We start from the raw sequence: 27022 nt of genomic DNA on the forward strand, positions 1-27022 counted from the left end.
TGTTATTTTACATGATTGTAAATCATTTTTAAAGTTGGGTAAAATCAAATTCATTTACTAGGTTGGGTAAATTTTGAATCAACATATCTGTTTTAAACACCTCTAATTGGGAGTATTTTCTTTATTATTTGTTTTTTGTTGATATATACTTCTCTGTCTAGCTATAAAGTATAAATTTAAAATTATATTATTTTAAATATAAAATTTTAAATTATTAATTAATTATTCATTTACCAAGTTTATATTGTAAGTTCAATTGATTTATATGTAAGTTCAATGCTAAGTCATGCAAGGACAGGAAATTAAAGTTTTTAATACTCATTATGCTTGCATCATTTGTTGATGAATGAATATCTAATTGTATTTTATTTTGTTAAGGTTATATTTAGAATATTCCATGTAAGTAAAGAATTTGTTAATTTCATCGTAATTTTTATTTTTAAATAAAATTTTTTATGATAAAAAATTTATAGATTTTTTTTGAACATATTGTATTTTGAAAACCGTGAAATAATATAAAATGGAGGGAACTTTTTTAGACAACAATGGGGTATTTTTTGATTTTTTTTCTTTTTTTTATGAATGGTAATTGATCAATTAAACATAAATGAATGGTATCTGAAAAGTTGGGACAGAAAACACAAATTTAAAGAGACACAAGGAGCAGGAGAATTTTGACAGCTATCTTTTTACTTTGAAATGTGAAGAGGGCACTAGCCGAGTGAGTGGAATGAAGCTCATGTGCCCCTACTTGCTAACCAATTTCAAGGGCTTTGGTATCAATTTTTTAATATCAAATAATATTAAGTAAGAGATTTAATTTATAGTATTATTTTTTATTTTTTATTTTTTATTTGGAATAATATTAGGTTAACTTAATTATTTTTTTAAGGTAATAAATATCCTTATTTTATTAGTATTTATTATGTCAAGTAACAAATTTTCTTTTTTTATTTAGTTGTTATCTTTTTATATTGTTATATTAAACAATACATAACAATAATTCTTACCTTACGCTTACTCCTCTTTATTATTTTTCCTTTTACTACTTTTTATGTTCTCATACCATACACCCTCTTAGAAGGTTATTCATAAACCCCGCCCATCTAAATCCGTTAATTTTTAATTTGATTTAAAATTAATTTAAAATATTTGAATCTATTTCTTGATATGATATCAAAAGCTAATGTGACAAAAGATTACATGTTTAAATCTTAAATCATGACATCCACAATTCTAGTTCATAGGACGATTCTAGTGCGTTAGAGTATATATATATATATATAACATATTTTAGAGTTTTAACCATAACTTAAACTTTATTGAGTTGACTCTTAACATTACCAAGGTAAATCCAGGTAGGTGAAAACATAATACCTACACATTGTGCCTTTGATAATTAAATCCTAAATAATGAACAATGATTCACACTAGAGGTGTTGAATATATCTAACCTTACATTTATCCGACTTTATAGAAATTATAATGATAAAAAATCAATATAAACACAAAATTCAATTTAAAGTGCGAAAATATCTAACTTGAAAGTTGAAATAGATCTAAGAGCCTAAATCAACCCTTCTGTTCAACCAATTTTGCTCCTCTCTTTTTATTGTTTGGCCTTTGAAACAAATAGAAGGATTAAAAAAATTACTGCAATAACTCATGGAGTATGTTATAATTACCAAGTTCCTAGTCCACATTAAAAAAATAAATAAAAATTCAATGCGACAAAGAAATAAAAAATATAATTTTGTGAATAAGATGTCAAGAATACGCTAAATGAGAACAATGCATATGTAAATAAAGTAAATTTTTCGATTTTATTTTGTCATTTAAATCGATTACTGTAGATATCACTCTGTCCACATTTGATGTTTTTGTTTGTATTCAAAAGAAAGTCGATAAGTTTGAATTTAAATCAAATTTGTTTATATATCTTTATGAACTTAATACAAGCTTCATGTGTTTTTAATTACTTTTAGAGGGTATTGATTTTCAAGCACAATTATTTGCACTCTTATAACACATTATATTATATTCTTAGATTTGCTAAACATGCTGAAGTTTTATGGAGCAGGGTTAGAAGAGGGGTAGCAAGAATTAAATTTATTATTTTATTTTAATAGATAAAGTGATATTTTTTTTTATAGTTTTTAATAGTTACTAAACTAATGATTTTTATGCTACTCAACTTATAATTTAAATTTTTAATATTTTTATTTTTTTATGATAAAGATTTTTAATGAATTAATATTATAAAAATATGTAGATAAATCAAACAATATTTCATTAGACTATATTTTATATAAACGTAAGAATATTACTAATTCTTAAATGAGACCTGGTCCAATATACCTTTTCTGTCTTAAAATAATCACTTATAATTTTAATATAATTATTTTTAATAGTCTTAAAATAATTACTTATAATCTTAAAACGATTGTCTATAATCTTAAAGTAATCAATTGAAAAAATAAGCTATTATATGGACCCGTCTTATAATGAGTGGGTCTCGTACAAGACGAAGATCAATTAATAAACATTAATTATTACAGTCCCTGTAGCAATTATTAGAGACAGAAGATAGTTTCTTGGAAAGAATTGAAAAAATTATCTAAACCGATTTCGTATAAACCCTAAACTTCTCTATCGTATTAATTTAGTGGAAGTTTTCCTAAAAACAAAGTATACAATAACTCATTAATCAACTCTAACGCATGGCTTCCGCATTGAGAAAAGGAATACAGAGAGGATTTCATGGGAGAGGAAGTATTAATGGATGCTTACATACATTCTCAAGATTCACCAATGCTTTTGCTCTTCCACCATCAATGGACCCAATGCCATCTCCTCCTTTGACTCTACCGGATGATTTTCATTCCGAATTTTCCCGCCATTTTCCGGGTTTTACCCCTGGTGGAGGATCCATGGATCTTATGGCTGTTCCCAAAAAGAAGGTACACCTCATTTAATTGAACTCTTTTCGTTTCTTAATTCATTTTTTGTGTTGTTTCTTTGTTTACGATTTTCAGTTACTGGGTTATTAGGGTTTATTCAAAATTGACATTTGACGGTAAATGGATTTAGGGTTTTATCAAATGTCCGGCATTTTTTTCTCAGTTGTTTACTGTTTTGGGTATTTGTTTGTTGCTGTATCACTATTAAACTCCAAGTTTCATTCATTTGCTTCCTCTTTCCATCTCTGTCCATGCTAGATGAAACCCCTTGTGTGCCACCAGTTGCATCTGGTTCATGGTAGTGTACAGCATGTGAACATCTTCATTTGATTTATGACGTCAGGATAAACAACATTCTATAACGGCCAATTTCATTAAGTGGTTTTCACCCGGGAAAATTTACTTTTTTGCTACAATAATTTACTGACAAATGAGCTTGTTGAACATGGATTCGAGAAAAGTTAACAACGTAGCCACAATCAGAATATTTGGCCAGCTTTTGGATGCTTTGCAAAGAACTAACCTATTGAATCAACTTTGTTCAATTGCTAGCTTACTTTAGTTATGTGGGTGAGCCAGTTTTAGGTAGATAACTTCAAAGCATTGTTTTCTTATGTAGGATTGTAAATAATGCATAGTCATATCACTAAATATGTAAAACGTTGTGTAGACAATGCTTCATTGACCATTAAAATAGTGATAATAAGGAAATGATCATACAAAGAACTATTCCTAGTGTAATCATATTTTTTTTTTTGTAAAATTTGTATTTAGTATGCTGTAGTTTTGCCGGATATGGCACATGCTTGGAAGTTTCCTTTTCAATCGTCATGTTATTTCGTTTATCAAATTAAGTTGCAGATTTTTTTGTTACTGAACAATAGGTTGTTCTGGTGCGTAATTGCCAGTTAAGAATATCCGTTCGTATTTAACATCATTTTAATGCTTGTCAAGGATATTTGACGGGTTTAACTGGAAGAGTTTTTATTGTAGATTGATCTGTACATATTACTTTACTGCATGGTGTGTTGATCGAATCTCTTTCTGCTTGTTCAGGTTTCACGTCATAAAAGAGGCATTAGAAATGGACCGAAAGCTTTGAAGCCTACTCCGGTTATAATCCGATGCACGTAAGGATTTTCTGTTAATATAAGTTTGAAGATTTGATTTGCTTAATACTCCTAAAGCCTTAGCTTATGACTAGATTTTTATGACATGGGACTATTGTATATGACATTTTTCGTCATATGTATAGACCTTAATTATGATTGTTTGCAATGTGGCAATTTAGTTTGACTGGAGGCAAGTATAAGTACTCATTCCATCATTCATCTCTTTCATTTTGCTACATTGTTGTTTTGGTAGAAAATTATATTTGCAGGTTAGTGAAGAATAAAATAAAAACTGAGTAGGCAAACAAAACATGTAGGTGAGATGAAGAGAGAGATGGAGTTTGTGGATGCGATTACGAGAAAATGCCAAGTCTGTCCATTAATCGAAATGTAGCAAAACCAATGGCAGCTAAGAATGATCAATATAGCAAATTGAGTGGGATGGAGAGAGTACATTAGGGCGTATAAGTTGCTCTACTATAACTTTGAGCAGTATGCATTTATATATGCTTAGTTGGGATGTGCGTGCAAACTTGATCACAAATTTCTTGTCTTTTTGGTCAAATTTCAGCTTGATTCTTGCCCTCCGCCTTAACCTGTTGGCTTTATAGGTGTTGCGGTCGTGTGAAGCTGCCACATTTCTACTGTTGTGGTGGTCACAGGGAAGATCCTGGAGAAAGAAGCGATGCAGTCAATTGATATTGCTCTTTGCTTCCATAACTGATATCTTCTTCATAATCCTCTCTCTTTCTTAAAGAGTGAAAATCAGAAGTTGCTAGAGTTTGATGTACCCATTAGCATATGCTTAAATCACATTTGGGTATTTGGTCCTTTCGACACAACGATGAAATATCACCTGAGTGCATCACTTTTATTCTCTGGCTTCGGAGTTTCTTTGTTGACAAATTTGCTGGTAGACTGATTTTGTATTTTGGAGGGTTGAAGGATACAGTAGAAAGTTTTTAGTTTAGTCTTTTGTTTGGTAAGTTTCATGTTATGAGATGAAAATGGATAAATTACAGCCTTGGTGGGTTTCTTTCATAGTTTCATGTATTGTAATTGGGTTTCTTTTTTTGTAGAAAGTAATTAACTTGAATTCTATTGGTAGCTCTTCTTATTAACATGTAGGAGCTCTAGTTACATGTATGCACACTTAATAATAACTCTACATACTGCTGGACTGCTGGTAGCTCTTCTTTGTATGTGGTGAGCACTAAGGATGCCTTGTCTCGTGTGAAATCGATAAGTATATTCTAATGTTGAGTTTGATTGGTTGCCTCCTCGGGACTCGTATGATTCATGAAGTTGGAGGTTGAGCTATTCATAGTTAATCAAAAATATGCATTATTGTAAGAAAATTAGCAATTATTGTGAGTAGTTTTTTAAAAATGTTTAAGGAGAACTAATTTTGTATTGGGATGAGATATAGTTGAGATTTTGCAAATCAACTAATAGGTCCTTTGCTTTGTAGTTTGTACATAGGAAGTTTCAAGTCTGGCAATTCCATTCTTGGTATCAAGTGAGAGTGACCAAGTTGTGCACTTATTAATGTAGAAACGACAATAATAATGTCAAAATCTTAATCTTAATATGTAATGTCGGCTACATAAGCCAAAAATAAATAAAAAATACAGATCATGGCTAACAAATATTATACTTTATTCGAGTTTACTATTACATGATTATATAATACAACATGTTTCTTGCAAATAATCTTAGTTTGATCATAGCCATAGACAAAGCTATACAAGACATGCCCCTTATGTATCACTAACTTACACAAACACTCATTCATATGCTACTCCTAACTTCTAATAAACACTGATTGAGCATAGCACTGATAGCCACAAGAACAATTAAAACTCTGTAAACCGCCCTTTTGTGCATCAGCTTTCCGGACTTCTACATGAGTAACTGCTCATGCCTGATTCACACGATTGACTAACTTAGCAAAACGACCTTTGATTCTCGTTCTGTTTTCTGCTTGAAGCTTCCTTGATTCATATCTTATGTGCTTTTCGAACCTGTTGATTCCATTCCGTAATAAAAATCAATATACTATACAGTTCAATCTTTTCCATGTCTCAAAAACATCAAGACAGTCCTTAATTTTTTTCAATTCTCAAGTAAGACTAGAGAATATCCTACGGGCAAAAGGGGGTAGGTTTGATTTTCCTATCATCAAACCCCTATTACAAGAGTAGAAGGGTAGGCCTTTAAGGCTTTAACTACTAATGTCAACCCATGATTCTCGAGATATTCCTTAATCATACTCATGCAAAACCATTGTCTTTAGCCCTATTTACGCGCATAATGTTCAAGTTATACCGAGTAAGATCGAAATAAGAGAAGAGAATAGTTCAAAACCTATAGCCAGGAAATTTTCTGATGGCTAAGGAATTTCAGGACATAAACTCTTCTAGACTGGTTTTGTGTTTGACCCACCCTAACAAACGAACACAATGCATGACCCAAGACTAGAAGAAAATTAAACGATCATTCTAAAAGGGTTACCTCCTCGTCCTCTTCTTTTCTTTGTACCGTGATAATGCAGAATCCCGGTCTGCACTTAGTAATTCACGAATGGGAACCCTTTGAGAGAACTCCAGTGATTCATTTCTAACAGAATGCTGAGAATTCCATCCATTTGTGGCAAGATTTGCATTGCTATGCATGCTAGATTGTGTTTCAGAAAATAAAACACTCTCTTCGATGTGGCTTCCCGACAAGGTAGATGAGATAAATACGTCATTTCCACCTTCATCAGCATCGTTGCACCATGTATATGGGCTTGCCTGTATCAATACAGAACACTAAATGATCATTCTTCACACTGGAGAATCTAGAAAGTTCAATCAATTTATCATAGAAAGAAAAGCTTGAATAAAAAGTTGACAACAAAGTGGAATGTTGCAACTTTGAGAATTAGTGTGATAAACTCGGGCTTGTCCACAAGACTCACATGAGAGGAGAGCTGACGACACACAAACCAAATGAAGTTCCATCCTAAAACCAATTGGTAATAGGAGGAGTATCCCATCAAGTTTATATGTTAGTCAACCTCTCTCTAATTGTTTGATGTGGGATCACATGTGGGTTATTGACAACAAGATTGCTGGTCTTGTATTCATATACATATCCATAACATGTCAATGCAGGGGTAACCGTGAAGGGTCCAAAATTTTCACTCTTTCCTCGATATCAAGCATATTTGAACAAAATACATGGGGACTCAAATCTATTTAACAATGGAGGATTATATTTTTCGAAGAAAAAACTTTTCATTTTCATAACCTATAGAATGCATCAAGCATGTCAAGCCAAACACAAACATCTGCTGCTCTACTCTGGTCTTCAAGACACTGTAGAATGTTTTGTTTGAATAACAAGTAATGTACCATTGAAGGACAACAAATATTCGGACAAAAACACAATGAAAAAATGAATTAATACCTCATTCCCTTCATATGTATTGTGTTCATCATCACGTTGAGAAACCCGAATCTTTTGATGCACCCTGGAGTCTTTCTCATCTTCATCAGCTACCATATGGTGCCTGATAGGAGGATTCGTATCTTGTTGTGTATTAGGCTCTGCCTTTGCTAATTCACAAAGCTGATGAAGTATCTCGCGTTTGTGTTGACCACAAGATAAGTTCCTGTCCTGAGAGATTAAAGAAATTCGCTCAATCAAAAGCCTGGTATCTCTTCATATGCACACACCTTTATTTCTAATCAGTTCTACACTCGCATAGTAACTGCTATTCATGAAGCAGATCTAAAATGCAACAATTTGTTTCAAAAATGATCACCAGAGGGAATTATAACATTGACATGGCTCGTGAAGACGCTGCTAAATTTGTCACTAACTGCACACAAATCCAATAAAGTTTCATCCTAAAACCAATTAGTTGTACGAAGAGTAGCCCATCAAGCTTATATGTTAATTTTTCAACGTGAGTTCACATGGAACTTATATTTCCAACAGATGGAAATTAACTTAATTGGTAAATCATAAGATTAAATCCCATCTTATCAACGTTCTTTGGGCTAGCAGCAACCATATTCTCCTAACAACCTATGTTATTCAGAAAAAAAAATAAGAAAAAAAAGGTAGCACTGTAGTAGTAGCAATTTTAATAGCAGATCAACAACAAATAAAAAGTCAAATAAAGCCAACCAAGAAAAATTCCACACATCAACACCTTCAAACTTCACCGCAACGAAAATCAACAGAAAGATTCTTAAAAGAGTATATATGATATTAAAGGTTTTAACCACTTAAACTTAAAAATAAGTTTGTTTTTTTGACGTGGTATCAGAGGGTCACAAATTCGAACTCATTCACACTCCTTGAAACATTTAGCATCATGTACGAGAACAACATGTGTCGCATCTATGACGACCTAGTTGATGAACAAAATGAAAAACATTAGGAGTAGAAATTATAAACCTTAGGCAAAGGAGGCACCACTGTGGCTTGAAAATTATGAGTCTTATCAGTAGTAACAATCAAATCATCAAGACTAACCATAGTTGGAACATCCCAAACAAAAAAATCAGAAAACCCATCATTTTCCTGCTCTAACCCACTAAATAAACCCCCATGATTATCAGTCTCATCACCAAGAACACAAGATTTAGCATCAAAATCCTCAAACCCAACAGCAGCAGAAAGCTCTAAAACCGAAGGACACCCAGTAAATCCTTCAAGAGGTCTTCTATCATGGTTTGATGAACTCCCAGGAAGACTATGGCGTTCATAATCACAGTTTTGACAAAGAACAGACTGTTCAGTCAAACATAGAATCGAAGCAGCAGAAGAATCACATACATCACAAAGCTGAAATCGAGTATGCTTAGTGAAAAGCTGATTAGTAGAATGAACTTCACGATCACAAGATAAACAAAGTTTAGCGGAATCAGCTTTACAGTACACAAGAGCTACTGATTCACTACAAAAATCACATGAGCGTTTCTGGGTAGTGGAATTCAAGGGAGAATCAGGCATGATTTTGTTTGGGTTTCTATATTGGGATTTGATTAGGTTTGATTTTGACTAAATCATGCTAGAAATGGACAAATTTATTCAGATTATGTCAGTGATGGTGTCAGAGAAAGGATTTTGAGAGAGAAATCCGATTGGAGAAGAAGAAAAAATGGTTGAAAGATAAGATAAGTTTAGTGAGAGGCCTAGAAAATGGTGAGGAAAAGGGAAAAGCACAAAGCAGGTGATAGAAGATTTTAGAATCACGTATAAAGACTGACTTTGGATTTTTTTTGTTATGTTTTTCTGTCGTCATTCAATTTGTATTGATTAGAGTCTACTAGTTCTTGTGTCTATACATTCCAAATCAAATTTGTATTCCTACTCTTTCAATAATCTTGCTACAATGTCAATAAAATTTATTTTGATGGATTTATAATAAAAAAATATTTTATTTTAATTGGAGTAAGTATCAGTTTTTTATGTGAGGTCTTAAGTTTGATTTTTACATAGTTTTTCTCTTTTCTCGAATCTTTCATTGTAATTTAAAAAAGAAATTGTATGTGTGAATAATGGTAATTTTAGTTTGTGTTAGCTTAGACTATGGTTTGAGTCATTCATTTTGAAATGTATTATTATTGAGTTTTGTCACATATAATACTCAAGAATAATGGTAGATATGATTTAATACTTATTCAGAGATTAATATTCACCTCATTGTATAATAATTTATTATATTCATTATTGTGTGTAAATGAGATTAGTAGAAAGGACGTTTGACATATTAGATTCAAATAAAAATATACGAAAATCTGTGTGACAACTATAAATAATTTGTTATTTTGATGTAAATGTTAAATTTTTAATGATTATAAAATGTAATCCACTAAATAAATTTGTTATTAGTTGTTCCACCAACTAACAAATCAAAATTAAAAAATAAAAAATTAAACAAACCAACAAGCTCACATGAATATGTAGATTGATACAATCACTAAATATAAATATGTCCCTTTGAATTAACACTAAAGAGAAAATGTATTCAAAGAAAAACAGGAAAATTTGGGGATAGATGATGAGAAAGACCAGATTGTTGGAATATAAATGAAAGAAAGGTAAAATGTATTAAAGACGTTAAAAAAATTGACGGGTTCATTTTCAAATTAGAAAATGATACAAATAAGTGAACAACCAAAAATGCAATCTTTTGTATTTTTATCTTTGGCTCGCCTAAGTATATGATATATATTTTGAAGTCAATACATATTGTAAAAACTGTTATAACTCAATGGTTAGAGTAGTATATTTGATATCTAAGGTAAACGGATTAAATCCTAATTTATACTTGTATACATTTCTATTGATCTCTCCCTCGAGAGGATACGAATATGATCTATCGCTATATCTTCACCCAAATTTTGACTTTATGTGGGACACTGGACTGAAAACCATGACCATCTTTTTATTAAAAAATAAAATTAATAAATTTATATTAAAATGTCATTACTTTTCTCCTTTCAAATAAACTAATAAATATATATTTTGTGTTTGTATTTTAATATTAATGATGTTTAGTTTTGAGACTTACTTGGCAATTATAAAAAAATTAAGGAAATTCTATTTGTGATGAACTTAAATTTTCAACTTTTCAATGTGGTAGACAAAATATTAAGTTTTTGGTTAGATTAAGTACTTATTTCAACTAAATTTCAAAATATATGGTCAATTAGAGTGATTACAAAGTTTATTTTTGAAAAAAAATATATAATTACGTTGAGTAAAAACAGTGTAAAGTTACTTTTGTCTACCACGTGGAAAAATTAGAAAGTCAAGGTCACCATGTAGATTTTAAAAAAGTTTTGTTTATCACGTGAAAAAACCTCAGGATAACCACATAATTTCCCAAAAATTTAAATCACTTAAGTTTTTAAAAAAAATAGATAATAATAAAAGAAAACTTCAATTTCATTTTAAAAATATCATAATTTAATGAGTTCTTATTAATAAATAATTTGCTAAGTAAGCATGAGTTGACATTATTTAGGAAAAGATTCGTGATTAGTAGATGCCACGGTTTCAATCTAATTTTTATAATCTCTTTTGACCGCCAACCAAATAATGCGACAACGGCACACGCCGAATATATATATATATATATATATATATATATATATATATATATATATATATATATATATATATAGTGTAACTCCTAAGTCCTGACTCCTGCCTAAACGCAAAACTACTCTACGTTATTATACTACTACTTTGCTTCAACTTCTGTAAAACCACCTAAAACTCATCAATGATCAATGGCGGAAAACAGCTCCATTTCTGAAAATCGCCAGGATTTTGGAAAGTTACAATACGGGTAAGTAGCTCCTCTTCATTTCCTCTTTGAAATATACACATATATGTATATATATATATCCTAACTCTTCAACTTGATTTCTGAAAATTATTTTAAAAAATCCAGATGCGTCCACTACAAAAGACGATGCCGAATTCGAGCTCCTTGCTGCAATCGAGTGTTCAGTTGTCGCCATTGTCATAATGAAGCAGTGGTTTGTTTGAATTTGGTGTCATTTGATTCTTTTCTCTTTTTGATGTTTTTCATTTTGATTGCCTTGCTGATTTTAGGTTTTTGTCTTTCTGAAATTAGACCTCTTTAAGCAATCCTAATGAGGAGCATGAACTTGTACGATCTGAAATTACGCAAGTAATATTTTCTCCTATCTTGTCAATTATTTCATTTTTTTTGTTTTGTTGAGGAGAGCCTACAATTTTGAGACGATATGTTTTGTAGGTTATTTGTGCGGTGTGTGACACTGAACAACCGGTTAGTCTTTCTTTCTAAATTATCCCTTACCCTCTAAGTTATTGGCACAATTTAATCAGGGCAAATATCTAAGCCCGGTCACGTGTCCTTTGATTAACAATCCTAATATATTGAATTTTTAACATATATAAAATAGAAGAATAATAGTCGAATTGGTTCACCGCACATATAGAGGCGAGTGTTCAGCCCACCCTATACCTAGATTGGCTCTAATGGTGTAATATTACTCAAAATGATCTAATTTATGCCAAATTTAATATTTTTTCTGAAATTAATGGTACATTTATTGGTTTAAGGTGAAGACGAAAGGACTTACTAGTAAAAATTGCGTTTGTGCATAATTTTATATTTTATAGGAAACCTTGACAAATTGATTTTTAAAATGTTCATCAGTTGCTGGAACTATGGTAATATTAAATGCTAAAACATCACCATTAGTTCGACCATGGCTCACAGCAACCAAACTGATGAGGAGAAATGTGGGATTATTGTTATACATGATTTCGATAGTACTTTTTTTGTATCATCAACATATAATATTAATAAGTGTGGTTGACAACGTAGTAACATTTCTCAAGCAAGGAAATAGTGATTTTGATGAATTGGATCGACATCAAGGATCTTGTGCTGAATTCATAGGTGGTCAAGTCACACAATATTTGGCCATCCAATTTCGCGAATGAATTATACTACACTGATGATACTTGATAGTATGGATTTATAGTGTGTTTGGACTATGCATTCCTCTATTTCTTCTATTCACTTATGATGTTGGGGTTTGTTTTATTATGGGGAATTTGAAGCCCATAGTGTTGGTTTTTCAAATTTTCTTTCCTTGTTTCCAACATTGTTATCATACATTTCAATCCTCATGTGTGACACTATGACTTTGTTTTTGTGAACAGATTGCAAAGGTTTGCTCTAGTTGTGGGGTTAACATGGGAGAGTACTTTTGTGAGATCTGTAAGTTTTATGACGATGAGGTAATGAGAGTAACTTGTTACCCTTTACCTTTTTTTTAAGGTATTGTTGTAGAATAGTGATTTTCCTTGTTACTTGAACTTAAAATGGCTATCCCCTTTGTTGCAGAGTCAGAAAAAACATTTCCATTGTAATGAATGCGGGGTTTGTAGGTTAGCATGTTTTTTCTTTCCTGCTCATTGTTCCATTTAACACTTGTTCACGCCACTTTATGTCAATTGCATAACTCATTTAATGTTGAATCTCAGGGTCGGTGGTCGTGAGAAATTCTTTCACTGTTCAAAGTGTGGTACGTTATCTTTGCTATGTCTTTATTTGATTATTTGCTACGTCGAATGTCTATTTCAACAAGTGCATTTCTACTAATCTTTCATCTTGTTAGGTTTTTCACATTCCTTTTGCATCTAAATTTTAAAAGAGTTGAAAGGAATATCAAGATATTATTAATTGGAAGGGGATGGATTGATTACCATTTGCGAAGGTTGAATCTGTATGGCACATGTTCCATGTAGGTGTCGGTTTCAGAGCTAATTTTTTTATTGAACATTTGAACAATATGCTCATCTTTGTGGTTTCACATATATATTTAATTACATCAAGCTATATTGGAGAAATAATGGAAGAAAAGCACTACTTGCAAATTTGCACCCTTGTGCACTTTGTTGGAAATTATAGGCTTTGATCTCGTGAACAAGTTAGTAACCAAGAATATAACTGCAGAATACCTTGATAGACAAAGTTGTTTAAGGATGGAACAACTTATGAAAGTTTCATCTACTTAGATAAGTTTTGTCCAAATTACCTCTTTAGAGAATAATTGTTCAAGCACTCTTGTAATTACATATTTCTCTTAATTCCTCTATAGCATCACCCATAATTGCAATGAAAAATGAAATAACAATCTTTTCCTTCCAACAAAATGTGCACAACAGAAAACAATTCTCATAACAAGATCAATTCTCCAAAGTATCTTTTACTTGAAAAGGTTATGTAACATTGGAAATATGCAATCAAACTACAAAAGAAGCAACGAAAACATTTTGATTTTGACTTGCAAATAATTTCACTTCACAATGCTCTATTTTAACACAACTCACCTCGTAGACTTGCTTCCGTGCACATAAAGCATCTTGAAGTTGATCCTGAAATCCTCCAAGAATCCTTGAACTTAACTTTAGTCCTTGTTTTTTGTTTTTCATTCTCATATCTATTTTAATATGGTTTTCTGTTGACTGAGTTTCTTATATCTTTTTCCCTCTCTTTTTTCTTTGGGTGTTTTCATGTTCACTTTTTATCTCCACTAGCTTTTAGTGTTTTTAAATGAAGTGCAGGGTGTTGCTGCTCAACGGGCATGCGTGACAATCATGAGTGTGTTCAAGATGTCTTGAAAATCTTTTGCCCTATCTGCTATGAGGTAGGATATCCTGCCATTAATGTTTTCCTGTATATGTACTATATTTTTTTGTTGTAATGTCCCGATCATGTTACTTTTTTCCTGACAGTATCTTTTTGAATCAATCAAAATTCTGCGACACATGGGGTGTGGACATATAATTCACAGGGAATGCTTTGATAACATGTTAAATAAGAAGCAGTATGTAATTGACTTTCTTATCTCAGTTTTCATTGCCTTTGGCCACTCTTTTTCTTTTCCCAAGTCTAACCTATCAAATACATGCTTTCACTGCTGTAATTTTTGCTATGTACATAAGACATCAAGTACATTCTAAATTGCATGAGAAATGGTGTATTCCCTATAAGATATGAAGTATTGTTATCAATCCTCACACACCCTTAGGATGCTTTTAGCATTTGCTATGTCATGCTGCTGAACAGTTGCCCTGTCTTGCTCTAATGTTACATTGTTAATTCACTGTTGCAAGAATTGCTCTCACGTAAGCGCTTTGTACTCGGTCAGAATTTAGCTCAACTTACTTCCTTTAGATGATATATTGAAATCTGATATTTACAATAACCATCTAAAAGGGGTTTTAAATGCAGCATACCACCATGTGAATGAAAATGCTGTATGATTTATGTGGCTGTGGGCCTCTGCTGCAAAGCATTTTATCAAATCAAAAAGGCCATTATCTTTTTTAATTTAAATTCTGGTATAAAAATTGTGTCAAAAAGGCCATTGTCTGTAGCTTACCAAATATAAGTGTGGCCTTTTGCTAGTCATTCGTCAAGAATTACATCTTTATGATGAATAAAGTAAGTTTATGAGCTGTTCTCTTTTTTGAATTTTCCTCCCAAACTATGGATTTTATATTTTGTATGAAATTCATGCGGACATTGGACATTGTTTGGCTTCAGGTTCTTTTTGTTTATTCACTCTTCTTATTTCTAAGTGAAATTGGGTTTGACTAAAATGTACATGTCTATTTTTGTTGACCAACGTGGTTCCTTCACGACCTAGGTATCGGTGCCCCATATGCTCCAAGGCTGTTGTGGACATGTCATTATATTGGGAAATATTGGATGAGGAGGTAAATTAATATTTCTTTCATGTTCTTTTTCTATTCATTCAAATGTTAGTAATTTTATAAGTTTTTTCATTTAGTGTTCATGTTAATGAGAGTACCTTGCCATTATATGTGAACGCATGACGTATATAGAAAATTTAGGATATGATTCTTTGTTGATATGGGTAGTGCTATCAAGCCTATTAAAGCTCTTTGTCTTCCTTCCCGATCTCAACTCGGGGTACAACATTTGAAATGATGTTTGCATTCAATCTATTTTAGTGACCGAAAAATTGGGGATAAAGGAACAAGCACTTGGCTATATTTTTTTGTTGTGAGATTTTTACGTGGTTGAACATTATGCGGTAAATAGTTGCATGAATAATTCTTTTCTCTGCCGGTGAATTTCAAATTATTATATTATGTGTTGATTGCAGATTGGAGCCAGTACAATGCCTGCTGAGTATCAATACGAGGTACCTCTATGCAGTCCTTTTTGTGTTTGCTTTAATTTTTGGACGTTTTATCTTCAACTTGAAGCCTCTCAACTTATGCTGTCAATTTGTGAATCTACACGATGAAATAAGATCATAGAAACATTGTCCATGATCGTGCTAGACTTGTAGGCATGAAATAAAAATGTGGCCGATTTGTTATATCACGGCTGCTTTATAACGGATTTTGAGCTTACCCAAACCACAAAATGCCGCTAATTAACCTGTGATTTTTATCATCGAGTGACAAACAAAAGTTATTATTCTAACATATTAGCCATTATAAGTTACTAGTATAGAAACTAGTGCAATGCACGAATTTATTAGTATGAAATATATAAAAATATAACTTCGAAGAATAACGCAAGTATACATTATCGTGATTAAATTTATCGAATAAATGATTTTTGAAAGAAAAATTAAATATCGATTTTGTTTAAAATTATTTCGAATACGTCATTTTTTCATTCAATTCAACGTATCGAATTCTAGGTTAGGCATATAGCATTGCTATAATAAATTATATAAATACTTTACATAATTTATCTCCTATTTTTAAAAAATCAAACTGTAATTTAGGTAAATATTTTCATGTAATCAACTATTATCCACTAAAATAATTCTATTTGTCAAGGCTCCCTAAAGATGACATTTGTTATTTTCTAACTTTTTTTATTAGTATGTATGATGATATGCTATGATAAGATTATTAGTATTCATGATTTAGCTCCAATTTTAAAAAAATCCAATTCTAAATTAGGTATATATTTTTATGTAATCAAAGATTATCCACTAAAATAATTCCATTAGTTAAGGCTTCCTAAGGATGGTATTTGTCATTTTTCAACATTTTTATTAGTATGTATGATTTTTCTAACATATTAGCCATTATTATCTTCTTTTAAAGTATATTAGGCTCTATAAGACCTATTATAAGCTTCAATTATAATTACTATAATAAAATGATTTTTTTTCAAGTTAGAAATTCACATAGCAATGTCCGAAAAATGAGTCGTAACACCACCAGGCACCAGGTGAGACGTTCACGACATCACGACGATATCTGCAATTTTTTGCTCTTCTCGTAGGATATTTTAGAAAGTGCAAACACTCTTCTATGATTCAAACATCTATTTGGGGCGACGTAATTAGTAACTTGTATATGTTATTTTTTTATACTACCTATGGATGGAATTAGTTGCTACACTTGAATAGTAATTACTTTTTATAAATCGTATTGTTTTACTTTATATTTTTCATGTATAAAAAAACATAGTCAAGAGGGATCTCGTTTGATTTATTTTGTCGTCACAAAGCATATTTTTATCATATTAACTTCTTTTATGTATAGTCTAGCACAACTAAAGATATTAAAGGTTATCAGAGGAAGTATGTTATAGTATCCATGCATCTGGGTTCTGGATCAATAGCCACAGTAACTTTTACTCTGTCCAGAAATAGTTTACACGTTGGTACTGTTAATCATACTGTTTAACTCAAATGACATTATCAGTTCTCACATTACGCATTACTGGGTGTCACATATAATAGTTAGTTGAAAATCGATCCCAAACCATTCAATATTTGAGGAAGTGTGATTGCTGAACATTTTTTTTATTTCATTGAAGCCAAAGATACTGATTCAGGAAGCAATATTGGCAGGTATTGATCCTCTGCAATGACTGCAGTTGTACAAGCAGAGTAAACTATCATATATTTGGACAAAAGTGCAGTCAGTGCCATTCTTATAACACCTGTATTATGCAAAAGTTTGATATCCAGCCGGAGACACCATCAGATAGCTGATTGTTTTCTTGGACTTGATTTTGTGGCCATCGTCGCAGCACTACCATCAAAGACGTATTCAGATTTCAAGATTTTGTTTCTCAGAGTACTCCTCCATCTTTTTGAATTTGCTACAATTTTGATTTAAGTCTGTTGAACTTAATTTTCTACATTACCTTTTTGAGAAATGACTCACCATTCTATCATCAAATCTCATCCACAATAAAATTTCTTTTGAATTTCATCCTCTTATTTCAAGTCGTTGTCATTATCATCATCGTACCCAATGTATCCCGCTCATAAAAACTATCTTAAACCAAAAGAACTAAATAAAGAAACTAATATTACTTGTTGCAAATTCAAGGGGACGGAGGAGTAGAGTTTCGTATAGCTTGGCTTGTTGGAATCTATAATCTGCACTATTTGTTCTTGTTTTCTAAATTGTATTCAATCATTGTTTTAACTGAAAGCTATCGGCAAGTAGGTTTTACTATGGTACTATTATATGAGGCATACGAATACAGTTTTGTTATCTACTTCTCACATATTATGGACTACTGTAAGATTTTTGAGGATATTTTGAAGTTGATGCACTGACTTTGCTTGTTGGTTCTTGTGGAGTTAAAACATAACTTTTCTACTTTTGAAGAGTGCTATACTTTTTTTTTTTGAAAAATTAATGTATTGAAGTTGATTCTTTGTTTATGTTGACTCTACTGATGTATGAAGTTAAATCAAGGTCTTTCTGCAAGCAGCAGTTCCAATTTTGACCCAATGCTAAATTAATTAAATTCGACGAAAAGCTAATGGGCCATAACCTGAAATGGCTCAACCGAAAAAAGGATCGACCTAAATCATCATGTCTAACGAGCTTCACAGGTCTTTGTACAACATGAAAGATGAAAATGAATGAGTCTACATATCAGTAACAAATTGGAAAATTAATGGGCTTCTAGATGCCATATTTGCCAATTTGTAGGCATGTATGTCTGAACAGTTCATTTAATTTAGAACAATTCTTGTATATGAGATGGAAAGATGCAACAAAAATAATGAACATTATGATTTCTTGAAAGATCTGTAAGAAAGCTGAGGTTTAGAGAACAATGGAGAAACTCCTCGGGATTCAAGTTATTAGATGATCAGGACATAAGCTTAGTACTGCAAAAATTGTAGTGTCACTTTCGTGATTTGAGGAGATATATTCCTGGAATTTGGCCACTTCCAGAAAGGCAAACACCACTTCTAGAAAGGTCACTCTATAGAGACAGAGGAGAGGAATGGATTAGACGTGGGGTACATTACCAACCTTTATGTGATGCGAGGAGCCGATGTTGCCTTATTCTCCATTGATCATTAACTTTTTTTGTCTTGTCTGTTCACTGAAAAAAATGTTTATACTATTACTGAAAAAAGTTTTGTAGATTTGTGACGCTAGCAATCTTGGTTAGCACATAAACAATACAACTCCGAGGAACTGTTATAGTTAATTATAACTTGTAATAGCTGTAGTACCTAGGAACATAGGCAGGTTTAGGTTGCTAGGGTAACTAATAAGTTATCTAATTTGTATAATAGTATGAACACTATGATGTACTACATTCCTACTGTAAATTAGTGTCTATTTGTGCAGGATAAATTCAATATTCTGCAATATACAATGCACATGCTCACAAAATGTCTCTCCGTCTGACTAAAACAGAGGAACGCAGAGAAGAGATTACATATCTGGTCAGCTTTTCCTAGTCCCGGCCCATATTTTCTGTTATAAAATTTACTTTTGGCTCTTCAATTTCTTTTGAGTTAATATTTTAGCTAGGAGTATGTAGGAGAAGCTCAAGTAAAGGAGATTTTATGGATTCCTATAGAGGATGGCTCTACAATATTCTTTTTACTTTAGGTGTTTGCAAAGTCAATTTTCATGGATTCCTGTGGTTTTTGTTTCTTGTGTCATAGTGGAGGTATTGAATAGGATACATGTCCTTGTTTCTTTACGAAATATGAAGAACTTGGGTGATGTAAGAGGTCATTGTCGCGGATTCTTTTGAAGATGAAAAATAGAAAATAAATGCGGGCCTTTTGGTCGAAACTTCCCAATCTTATCCCCTATCAGTTGATTGCAGATAGGAGTCACCTTAGAACATGCTTATAAATAGGCCAGTGTGTCGTTGCATTTTCTTCATCTCAAACCTAAAGAGTCTTCTCACCAAGTAATACCATCACAATTTTCTCATTGCTGTTCAGATATCAGCATTTTCATATCTATTAACCTTCTTCAAGAAAGAATTTCCCTCAAGAATAATGGATATTGTGAAGGGTTTAGTACAAGAAAGGCCGGTGGTAATTTTCAGTAAGACCAACTGTCCGGTAAGCCACTCTATGATACAGCTCATTAGTGGCTTCGGTGCTAACCCTACTGTATACGAACTTGATCAATTGCCAAATGGCCGAGATATTAAGAAAGTTCTACAGATGATGGGTTGTAAACCGAGTGTACCATCCATCTTTATTGGCGGAAATTTTGTTGGAGGACCCAATGACGTGCTCAGCCTTCAGGTGCAAGGCAGACTTGCACAGATGCTGATGGATGCTGGAGCTATTTGGCTCTGGAACGGAAACTAGTTAACATTATTTGGACTTAACATGTGAAAGTACAATAACGGAAGATTTAGAGTAAATTTTGTAGAGGAGTTGATAGCATTTATGTCAATAGCTAAGATGATGCGTTATGAAATGTCTTCTGTAGTGCCTTGTTTTTCTGAGCATTATCAGATTCAGATAACTTCTAAATTTGTGTTTCCATAGAGAGGGAGAATGTAATATCTTATGTAAGCAACTACTTGTTGTGTACGTTTACTGAAAATTGAAATAATATTTATATTTGGTACTGAAAATTTTGAGTAAAATGCAAGTGAAAGAATTTATTCTTGTCTCAATAATGTACCTCCAATTCGATTTTTTTTTGTGTTAAGAAATGAAGATAGCGTTATATACTTCATAAATTGTCTGTTAATCAACTAGCAATTGTAATTGCAATTATATACAATTGTAATTGCAATTATATATGTAAGCATATAGTTCTAATATAAATTGTCTGCATAAATGATTAAAGCAACATATGTCACAACCCAAGCTTTAAAGATCAAAATTTGGGTTCAGCCCATCATTCTTCTATAACATTATAGAATGCTTATAAACTTATTTGAACAATACTGAACAAGATATAGCTACTGTTAAGCCTATTATTTTAAGCAACTAATATGATTTATCGTAACAGTCTGGTTTAATGTGTGTTTCTTATTTATATACTTTTGCAGATGATGTTTGATACCAATGGTCAGTCGAAAACCTCTTTGTTTTATCTATTAAGGTTGCATACATCCGACCCCCATAAACGCCATCCTAGGTGGGTGCCTGATAATGGCATTGGGGTAAAGAAATGTTGTCGAATCTTCTTACTGCCTTCAGTTGTTGCCTGCTCCAGTAGACTGAGAGCATTCCAAGTGTAACAAAATTCCAAATACATGCGTGAAGTAAGAATTTTCTATGTTTAACTGCTCGCTCTTCAAGTCTTTCTGTACATAATTTATTTCGATCAGTATTATATTCTTGATTATACTAGTCCTGAACCTATCAAATCAATACACTCTGTGCATTAAACAAATGTTACAATTAACTATTCAGACTGATGATGAAAGTAATATGCGATAACATAAAATTGCTTTAGAAGCTGGTCATTCATTTATTATAACTCTTTGATCTTTCTCTATTATATTTTGTCGTCCCAAACAAGTGTCTGCTTTAAATGAGTCTAACAACTAAAGAGTAGGCTCGGGAAAGCCAACTATAATGAATTTAATTGGAACTTCTTTATTTATCCTATGAGTATGTAAGAGAAGATCAAAAGAGATTTGTGGATTTCTATAGAGGATGGCTCTACAATATTCTCTTTACTTTAGGTGTTTGCAAAGTTAATATTATTCATGGATTCCTGTGGTTTTTGTTTCTTGTGTCAGAGTGAAAGTATACAATAGAACAAATGTCCTTGTTTCTTTACGAAATATGAAGATTTTGGGTGATGTAACTTGTAAGAGGTCATTGTCGCAGATAATTTTTGTGATTAAAATCTAGAAATCTAAAGTATGCCTTTTGGTCGAAACTTCCTGAACTTATCCTCTCATCAAGATCACTTTTTTTTTTCTTGAATATATATTGGATTCCCCTTAGAACATGCTTATAAATAGGCCAATATCATAGCATTTTCTTCATCTCAAACCAAACAAGTTTCTTCACCAAGTAATATCATCACAGTGTGATCATTGCAGTACATATATCAGCATTCTCATAACTAGTTTCCCTCTCTAAGTAAAAAATTCCTTCAAACTAATGGATATTGTGAAGGGATTGGTACAAGAAAGGCCAGTAGTAATTTTCAGTAAGACCAACTGTCCGGTTAGCCACTCTATGATAAAGCTCATTAGTGGCTTTGGTGCTAACATAACTGTATATGAACTTGATCAATTACCAAATGGCCGAGATATTGAGAAAGATTTACAGTTGATGGGTTGCAAACCAAGTGAACCATGTATCTTCATTGGTGGTAATTTTGTAGGTGGACCGAATGATGTGCTCAGCCTTCAGGTGCAAGGCAGACTTGCACAGATGCTGATGGATGCCGGAGCTATTTGGCTCTGGAACAGAAACTAGTTGGCTTTATTCGCTTAGGCTGTGAAAGTATGATAATGGAAATTTTAGGGTCGGTTTTGTAGAGGAGTTGATAGCATATTATGTCTATACTCTGTAGCTAAGATGATGCAAATAAGGGGTCTTCTGTAGTGCCTTGTTTTTCTGAGCATTATCAGATTCGGATACCTTAAAAGTTTGTATGTCATATCCTCTTTCCATCTAAAGATAGGGAGAATGTAATATCTTATGTAAGCAACTACTTGTTGTGTATGTTTACTGAAAATTGAAATAATATTTGAATTTGCTACTGAAAACTTTGAGTCAAATGCAAGTGAAAGAATATATTCATCTCTCAGTATTGCACCCTCAAATTCGAAGTTTTTGTGATAAGAAACGAAGATAGCATTACATGCTTCTATAAATTGTTTCTTAATGAACTAGCAATTGTAATTGCAATTATAGCTGCTTACTTTGCAACTATATAACAGAAGTATATGCTTGGTCACCACAAGTATACATTTCAAATATAAATTGACTGCATAAATGATTAAAGCAACACAAGTCTAGTCTAGTTCAAGCTTTCAGGATCAAAATTTGGGTTCAACCCATAGAATATGAAATGCTTATAAACTAATTTGAATTATACAGAGCAAGATATAGCCAATGCCAGGCCTATCATGATAAAAAAACTAATATGATTTCTCAGAAGAATCTGGTTTAGTGTGCATTACTTTTTGTTTATGTGATGTTGCAAATGATGTTTGACACCAAGGGTCATTCAAAACAATCTCGTTGTTTTATCACTAGCAAAAGTAAGGTTGTGTACATCCGACTCTCTAAACCCCATCTTATTGGCATTTTGACTCGTCTTACTGTCTTCAGCTGTTCGCTCTAGCAAACTGAAAGCAAGTCCAAGTGAAACAAAATTCTAGATACATGCGTTAAGTAAGGATTTTCTATGCTTAACTATCACTCTTCAAGTCCTTTTATCTATACATAAGCTTGCACTTAGTGTGCATTTTCAAATCGTTGTAGATTAGCATGCAATTTCATTATGATGATAGTTTTTATTCTCTTGCCTTTAATCATGTCACCCTCGAATTTCTATACAATAAAACGAAGATAGCATGTGGAAAACTTTATTCTTTGAAAAAAATGGTCATTTGGTTGTAGTACTATAATTAAAGCATATGAATTTTCTTCTAGAATTTCATCTTGTGGACAACAATACATTCCATTATCTCAGTGTCATTAAGTGACCCTCGCCTAATGGATATAAATATCTATGAACAAATATGTTCTGTCCCCTGTTCTTTTCTGGATGTATTTTTCCTTGGCTCCTCAAAAGAATTGCTCTAGTCTTACTTTAATGTGTATAACAAAAACATTATTAAATTAGTGTCTGTTTGCAGGATGAATTCCAAAGTATATATTACAGAAGTGCTCATGCTCACAAAATCTCTCTGCATCTGACCAAATGACGAATGCAAAGAAAAGATTACACATCTGGTTAGCTTTTCCTAGTCCCATATTTTATGTGTCATATAATTTTATTTTGGCTCTTCAGTTTCTTTTGAGTTAGTTTTCAACTGGGGGTATGTAAGCTCAAGTAAAAGAGATTTTTTTTGGATTCCTATAGAGGATGGGTCTACGTTATTCTTTTCACTTTAGGTGTTTGCAAAGTCAATTTCATGGATGCCGGTGGTTTTTGTTCGTTATGTAAGAGTGGAATTATTCAAAAGGACAAATGTACTTGTTTCTTTACGGAATATGAAGAATGTAGGTGATGTAAGAGGTCATTATCGCGGATAGTTTTTGTGGATGAAAAATAGAATATAAAAAGTATGCCTTTTGGTTGAAGCTTCCCGAATTTATCCTCTCTTAAAGATCTCTATCAGTATTTAAATGCAGATAGGAGTCACCTTAGAACATGCTTATAAATAGTCAATGTGTCGTAGCATTATCTTCATCTCAATCCAAACGAGTCTCTTCACGAAGTAATACCATCGTCTTTTACTCATTGCTGTTCATATATCAGCAATTTCAGCATTTTCATAACTATTTTTCCTCTTTTATAAAAAGAATTCTCCTTTAAAGATAATGGATATTGTGAAGGGATTGGTACAAGAAAGGTCAGTGGTAATTTTCAGTAAGACCAACTGTCCTGTAAGCCACACTATGATACAGCTCATTAGTGGCTTTGGTGCTAACCCTACTGTATATGAACTTGATCAATTGCCAAATGGACGAGATATCGAGAAAGTTCTGCACACAATGGGTTGCCAACCAAGTGTACCATCCATCTTCATTGGTGGAAATTTAGTTGGAGGGCCCAATGACGTGCTCAGCCTTCAGGTGCAAGGCAGACTTGCACAGATGCTGATGGATGCAGGAGCTATTTGGCTCTGGAACGGGAACTAGTTAACATTAGTCGGTCTTAACATGTGAAAGTATAATAAACGCAAATTTAGAGTCAATTTTGTATAGGAGTTGATAGCATATTATGTCTATAGCTAAGATGATGCAAATGAAGTATCTTCTGTAGTGCCTTGTTTTACTGAGCATTATCAGATTCGGATACCTTAAAAGTTTGTATTTTATATCCTCCTTCCATCCAAAAAAATGGATAATATATCTTTGTTTAACTAAGCAACTACTTTATATTTACTGAGAATTGAAATAATATTTGGGTTTAAAACTGAAAATTTCGAGTCAATTTGCATTATCAGTCATAAGAAAAGATGATAGTGTGTTAATCAGCGTTATATGCTTCTGTAAATTGTTTCTTAATCAACTAGCAATCATAATTACAATTATTATTGCTTGCTTTGCAAGATAATAAAATCATATGCTTAATCACCACTAGCATACAATTCAAATATAAACTGGTTGCATAAATGATTAAAGTTTTCAGGATCAAAGTTCGGGTTAAACCCATCTATATCATGATGAATTGCTTATCTTGAAATTTTTTGAGCACGATACAGCTACTGTCAAGTAAATTGTCTTAAGCAAGTAATATGATTATTTCAGAACAGTCTGGTTCAATGTGCTTTACTATTTTTAACTGTCATATGTGTTTGCCTGCTCTAGTAGACTGAGAGTAAGTGTAACAATGTTCCGGATACAGGCGTGAAGTTAGGATTTTCTTTGATATCTATCATGTTTCCCATCATCTAATGGCTAAAAAATGCCTACAAGGAAAACCAAATATATAAGGAACTTGATTGGAGTTTTTTTTTTTATGTATCCTATGATAGTCTTATATAATAATTAAATTGGAAGCTTGGTAAAAGATCAGACTAACATTTTACTATGAAATGAATATGTATTGTACAGTTAAGCTATTATCTGTGAAGATATCTTCTATACATGAGCTTGCACTTACGGTTGAATGGAATATTAACTTGGTTTACTCTAGATGATTAACAGGATGGGATTGAGTGCAAAGTAAAAAAGGGGTGCGAGGATGATTCTATTTCTGCAGCTTAACGTCATGTGAGATTCTCATGGTATTATATTGACTTTGGCCTCTCTTTTCCGCTTAAGAGATGACGTGGTGCTGTTTGTGCACATAATTATATCGGCTGTACAGGCCAAGTTGTACTTGGTATATAGCATAAAATCTCTCATTGCAATATCCTTCTGCACTTGAAATCTGCCATCATGTAATTCTGATTTAGTAGCTATCTTTTGTTTATAGTCGCATCAAAGTATAAATGCTAGCATCTTAGTTGATTCCTTTTGACTTTATCTAAATGCAAAGATTCCATTTTTGAAATACCAGGCTCTTTTGATGAGCAGAATTCCAGAAACCAGTTAAGGTAGCCTTTGGTTTCAAAAGACGTCCCTACGAGAAGCCAAAGGGCAATTCCGTAGGCAACATTACTACAGGATGTACGGCATCTTATCATATAAGTCAGAGGATAAGGTTTTGTTCGCTTTAGAGGAATTGATCAGATGTACTTTAAGTATAGATGGAATATCAACATTGATTCACCTAGTTTTCGTACACTGCAACATGGAAAATCATAAGTCTGATTTGAAAAATCAGTTACGTAAGTACCCTTAGATTCTGCCTTTTCTTATGTTTCTAATGTTATCTGTATCATAATATACAGTGAATGAGGCAACTTGATGTAGCTTTACATGTTCCTTGACACCCCTCAATCAATATTAGCTGTAGCACCACTTTTACCGAAAAATTCGCTTGGATGTGCAAGTGAATAATTTGATTCTCTAGTAATGTATTACGAATTTTTTGGATTTATCTGAAATTATGCTCTCGAATACCATCAACTAAGCCTTAACGAAATATCTTTTCTGATCTATGGATTGAAGATGTGGATGCAAGGTCAGTTCGTTGCATCACAACAATATTATCTTCATGTATTTCTGCAGCCTTAAGCGACATAAATAGAGATCTGTATTGAACTAAAAACTGATTATTGAACCCTTAATGAACAATGTAGGACACAATCCTGTAAATAAAAACCGAATCCCTATCACTCATCCAAGACTGCATCACCATGCTCTTAAGTTCAATCTTTTTCCAATGAGGTAATTAAACAGTAATGCACAGATATTTACACCCTGCCTTTGTTTAGTGATCGAATATATATTTACTTTATCTGGTTAAAGTCTATAATATAATTATGAATATGTCATGACACCTATCATATGTTACGGTGTCACATACATAAATGACGATATT

General features: G+C 32.4%; 6 protein-coding genes across 7 annotated transcripts; 5 read left to right on the forward strand and 1 right to left on the reverse strand.

Annotated features, from left to right (window-relative positions):
- Positions 1-2587: 2587 nt before the first annotated feature.
- On the forward strand, positions 2588-5570 carry LOC130812669 (uncharacterized). Its single transcript, XM_057678222.1, has 3 exons — positions 2588-2960; positions 4017-4090; positions 4684-5570. The coding sequence occupies exons 1-3, from the start codon at positions 2721-2723 to the stop codon at positions 4769-4771; spliced, it is 402 nt and encodes a 133-aa protein (XP_057534205.1). The 5' UTR covers positions 2588-2720; the 3' UTR covers positions 4772-5570.
- Positions 5571-5623: 53 nt separating this feature from the next.
- LOC130812668 (zinc finger protein CONSTANS-LIKE 13) lies at positions 5624-9379 on the reverse strand. The gene is made up of 4 exons (XM_057678221.1): positions 8525-9379; positions 7526-7735; positions 6587-6867; positions 5624-6096 (listed from the first exon to the last, which is right to left on the reverse strand). The coding sequence occupies exons 1-4, from the start codon at positions 9080-9082 to the stop codon at positions 5991-5993; spliced, it is 1155 nt and encodes a 384-aa protein (XP_057534204.1). The 5' UTR covers positions 9083-9379; the 3' UTR covers positions 5624-5990.
- A 1889-nt stretch (positions 9380-11268) lies between these two features.
- LOC130812670 (E3 ubiquitin-protein ligase MIEL1-like) lies at positions 11269-21029 on the forward strand. Of its 2 annotated transcripts, XR_009042092.1 has the most exons (13): positions 11269-11429; positions 11535-11622; positions 11721-11777; positions 11865-11897; positions 12803-12880; positions 12987-13030; positions 13127-13167; positions 14210-14292; positions 14381-14472; positions 15298-15367; positions 15781-15819; positions 17500-17728; positions 20940-21029. XR_009042092.1 is itself a non-coding variant. In XM_057678223.1 (12 exons), the coding sequence occupies exons 1-12, from the start codon at positions 11371-11373 to the stop codon at positions 17641-17643; spliced, it is 828 nt and encodes a 275-aa protein (XP_057534206.1). In that variant the 5' UTR covers positions 11269-11370; the 3' UTR covers positions 17644-18229. The 2 variants fall into 2 exon arrangements, 1 of the variants encoding a protein (XP_057534206.1); XM_057678223.1 differs by lacking the exon at positions 20940-21029 and having other exon boundaries at positions 17500-18229.
- On the forward strand, positions 19353-20933 carry LOC130812673 (monothiol glutaredoxin-S6-like). Its single transcript, XM_057678225.1, has one exon. It carries the CDS (start codon positions 19924-19926, stop codon positions 20242-20244), a length of 321 nt encoding a protein of 106 aa, XP_057534208.1. The 5' UTR covers positions 19353-19923; the 3' UTR covers positions 20245-20933.
- A 122-nt stretch (positions 21030-21151) lies between the features above and the next one.
- On the forward strand, positions 21152-23197 carry LOC130812672 (monothiol glutaredoxin-S6-like). Its single transcript, XM_057678224.1, has one exon. The coding sequence runs from the start codon at positions 22009-22011 to the stop codon at positions 22327-22329; it is 321 nt and encodes a 106-aa protein (XP_057534207.1). The 5' UTR covers positions 21152-22008; the 3' UTR covers positions 22330-23197.
- Positions 23198-24408: 1211 nt separating this feature from the next.
- LOC130813634 (monothiol glutaredoxin-S6-like) lies at positions 24409-25488 on the forward strand. Its single transcript, XM_057679471.1, has 3 exons — positions 24409-24728; positions 25296-25305; positions 25405-25488. Exons 1-3 carry the CDS (start codon positions 24409-24411, stop codon positions 25486-25488), a joined length of 414 nt encoding a protein of 137 aa, XP_057535454.1.
- The last annotated feature ends 1534 nt before the right edge of the window (positions 25489-27022 follow it).

The sequence above is a fragment of the Amaranthus tricolor genome, chromosome 5, assembly GCF_026212465.1.
Source record: "Amaranthus tricolor cultivar Red isolate AtriRed21 chromosome 5, ASM2621246v1, whole genome shotgun sequence".
Classification (NCBI taxonomy): domain Eukaryota; kingdom Viridiplantae; phylum Streptophyta; class Magnoliopsida; order Caryophyllales; family Amaranthaceae; genus Amaranthus; species Amaranthus tricolor.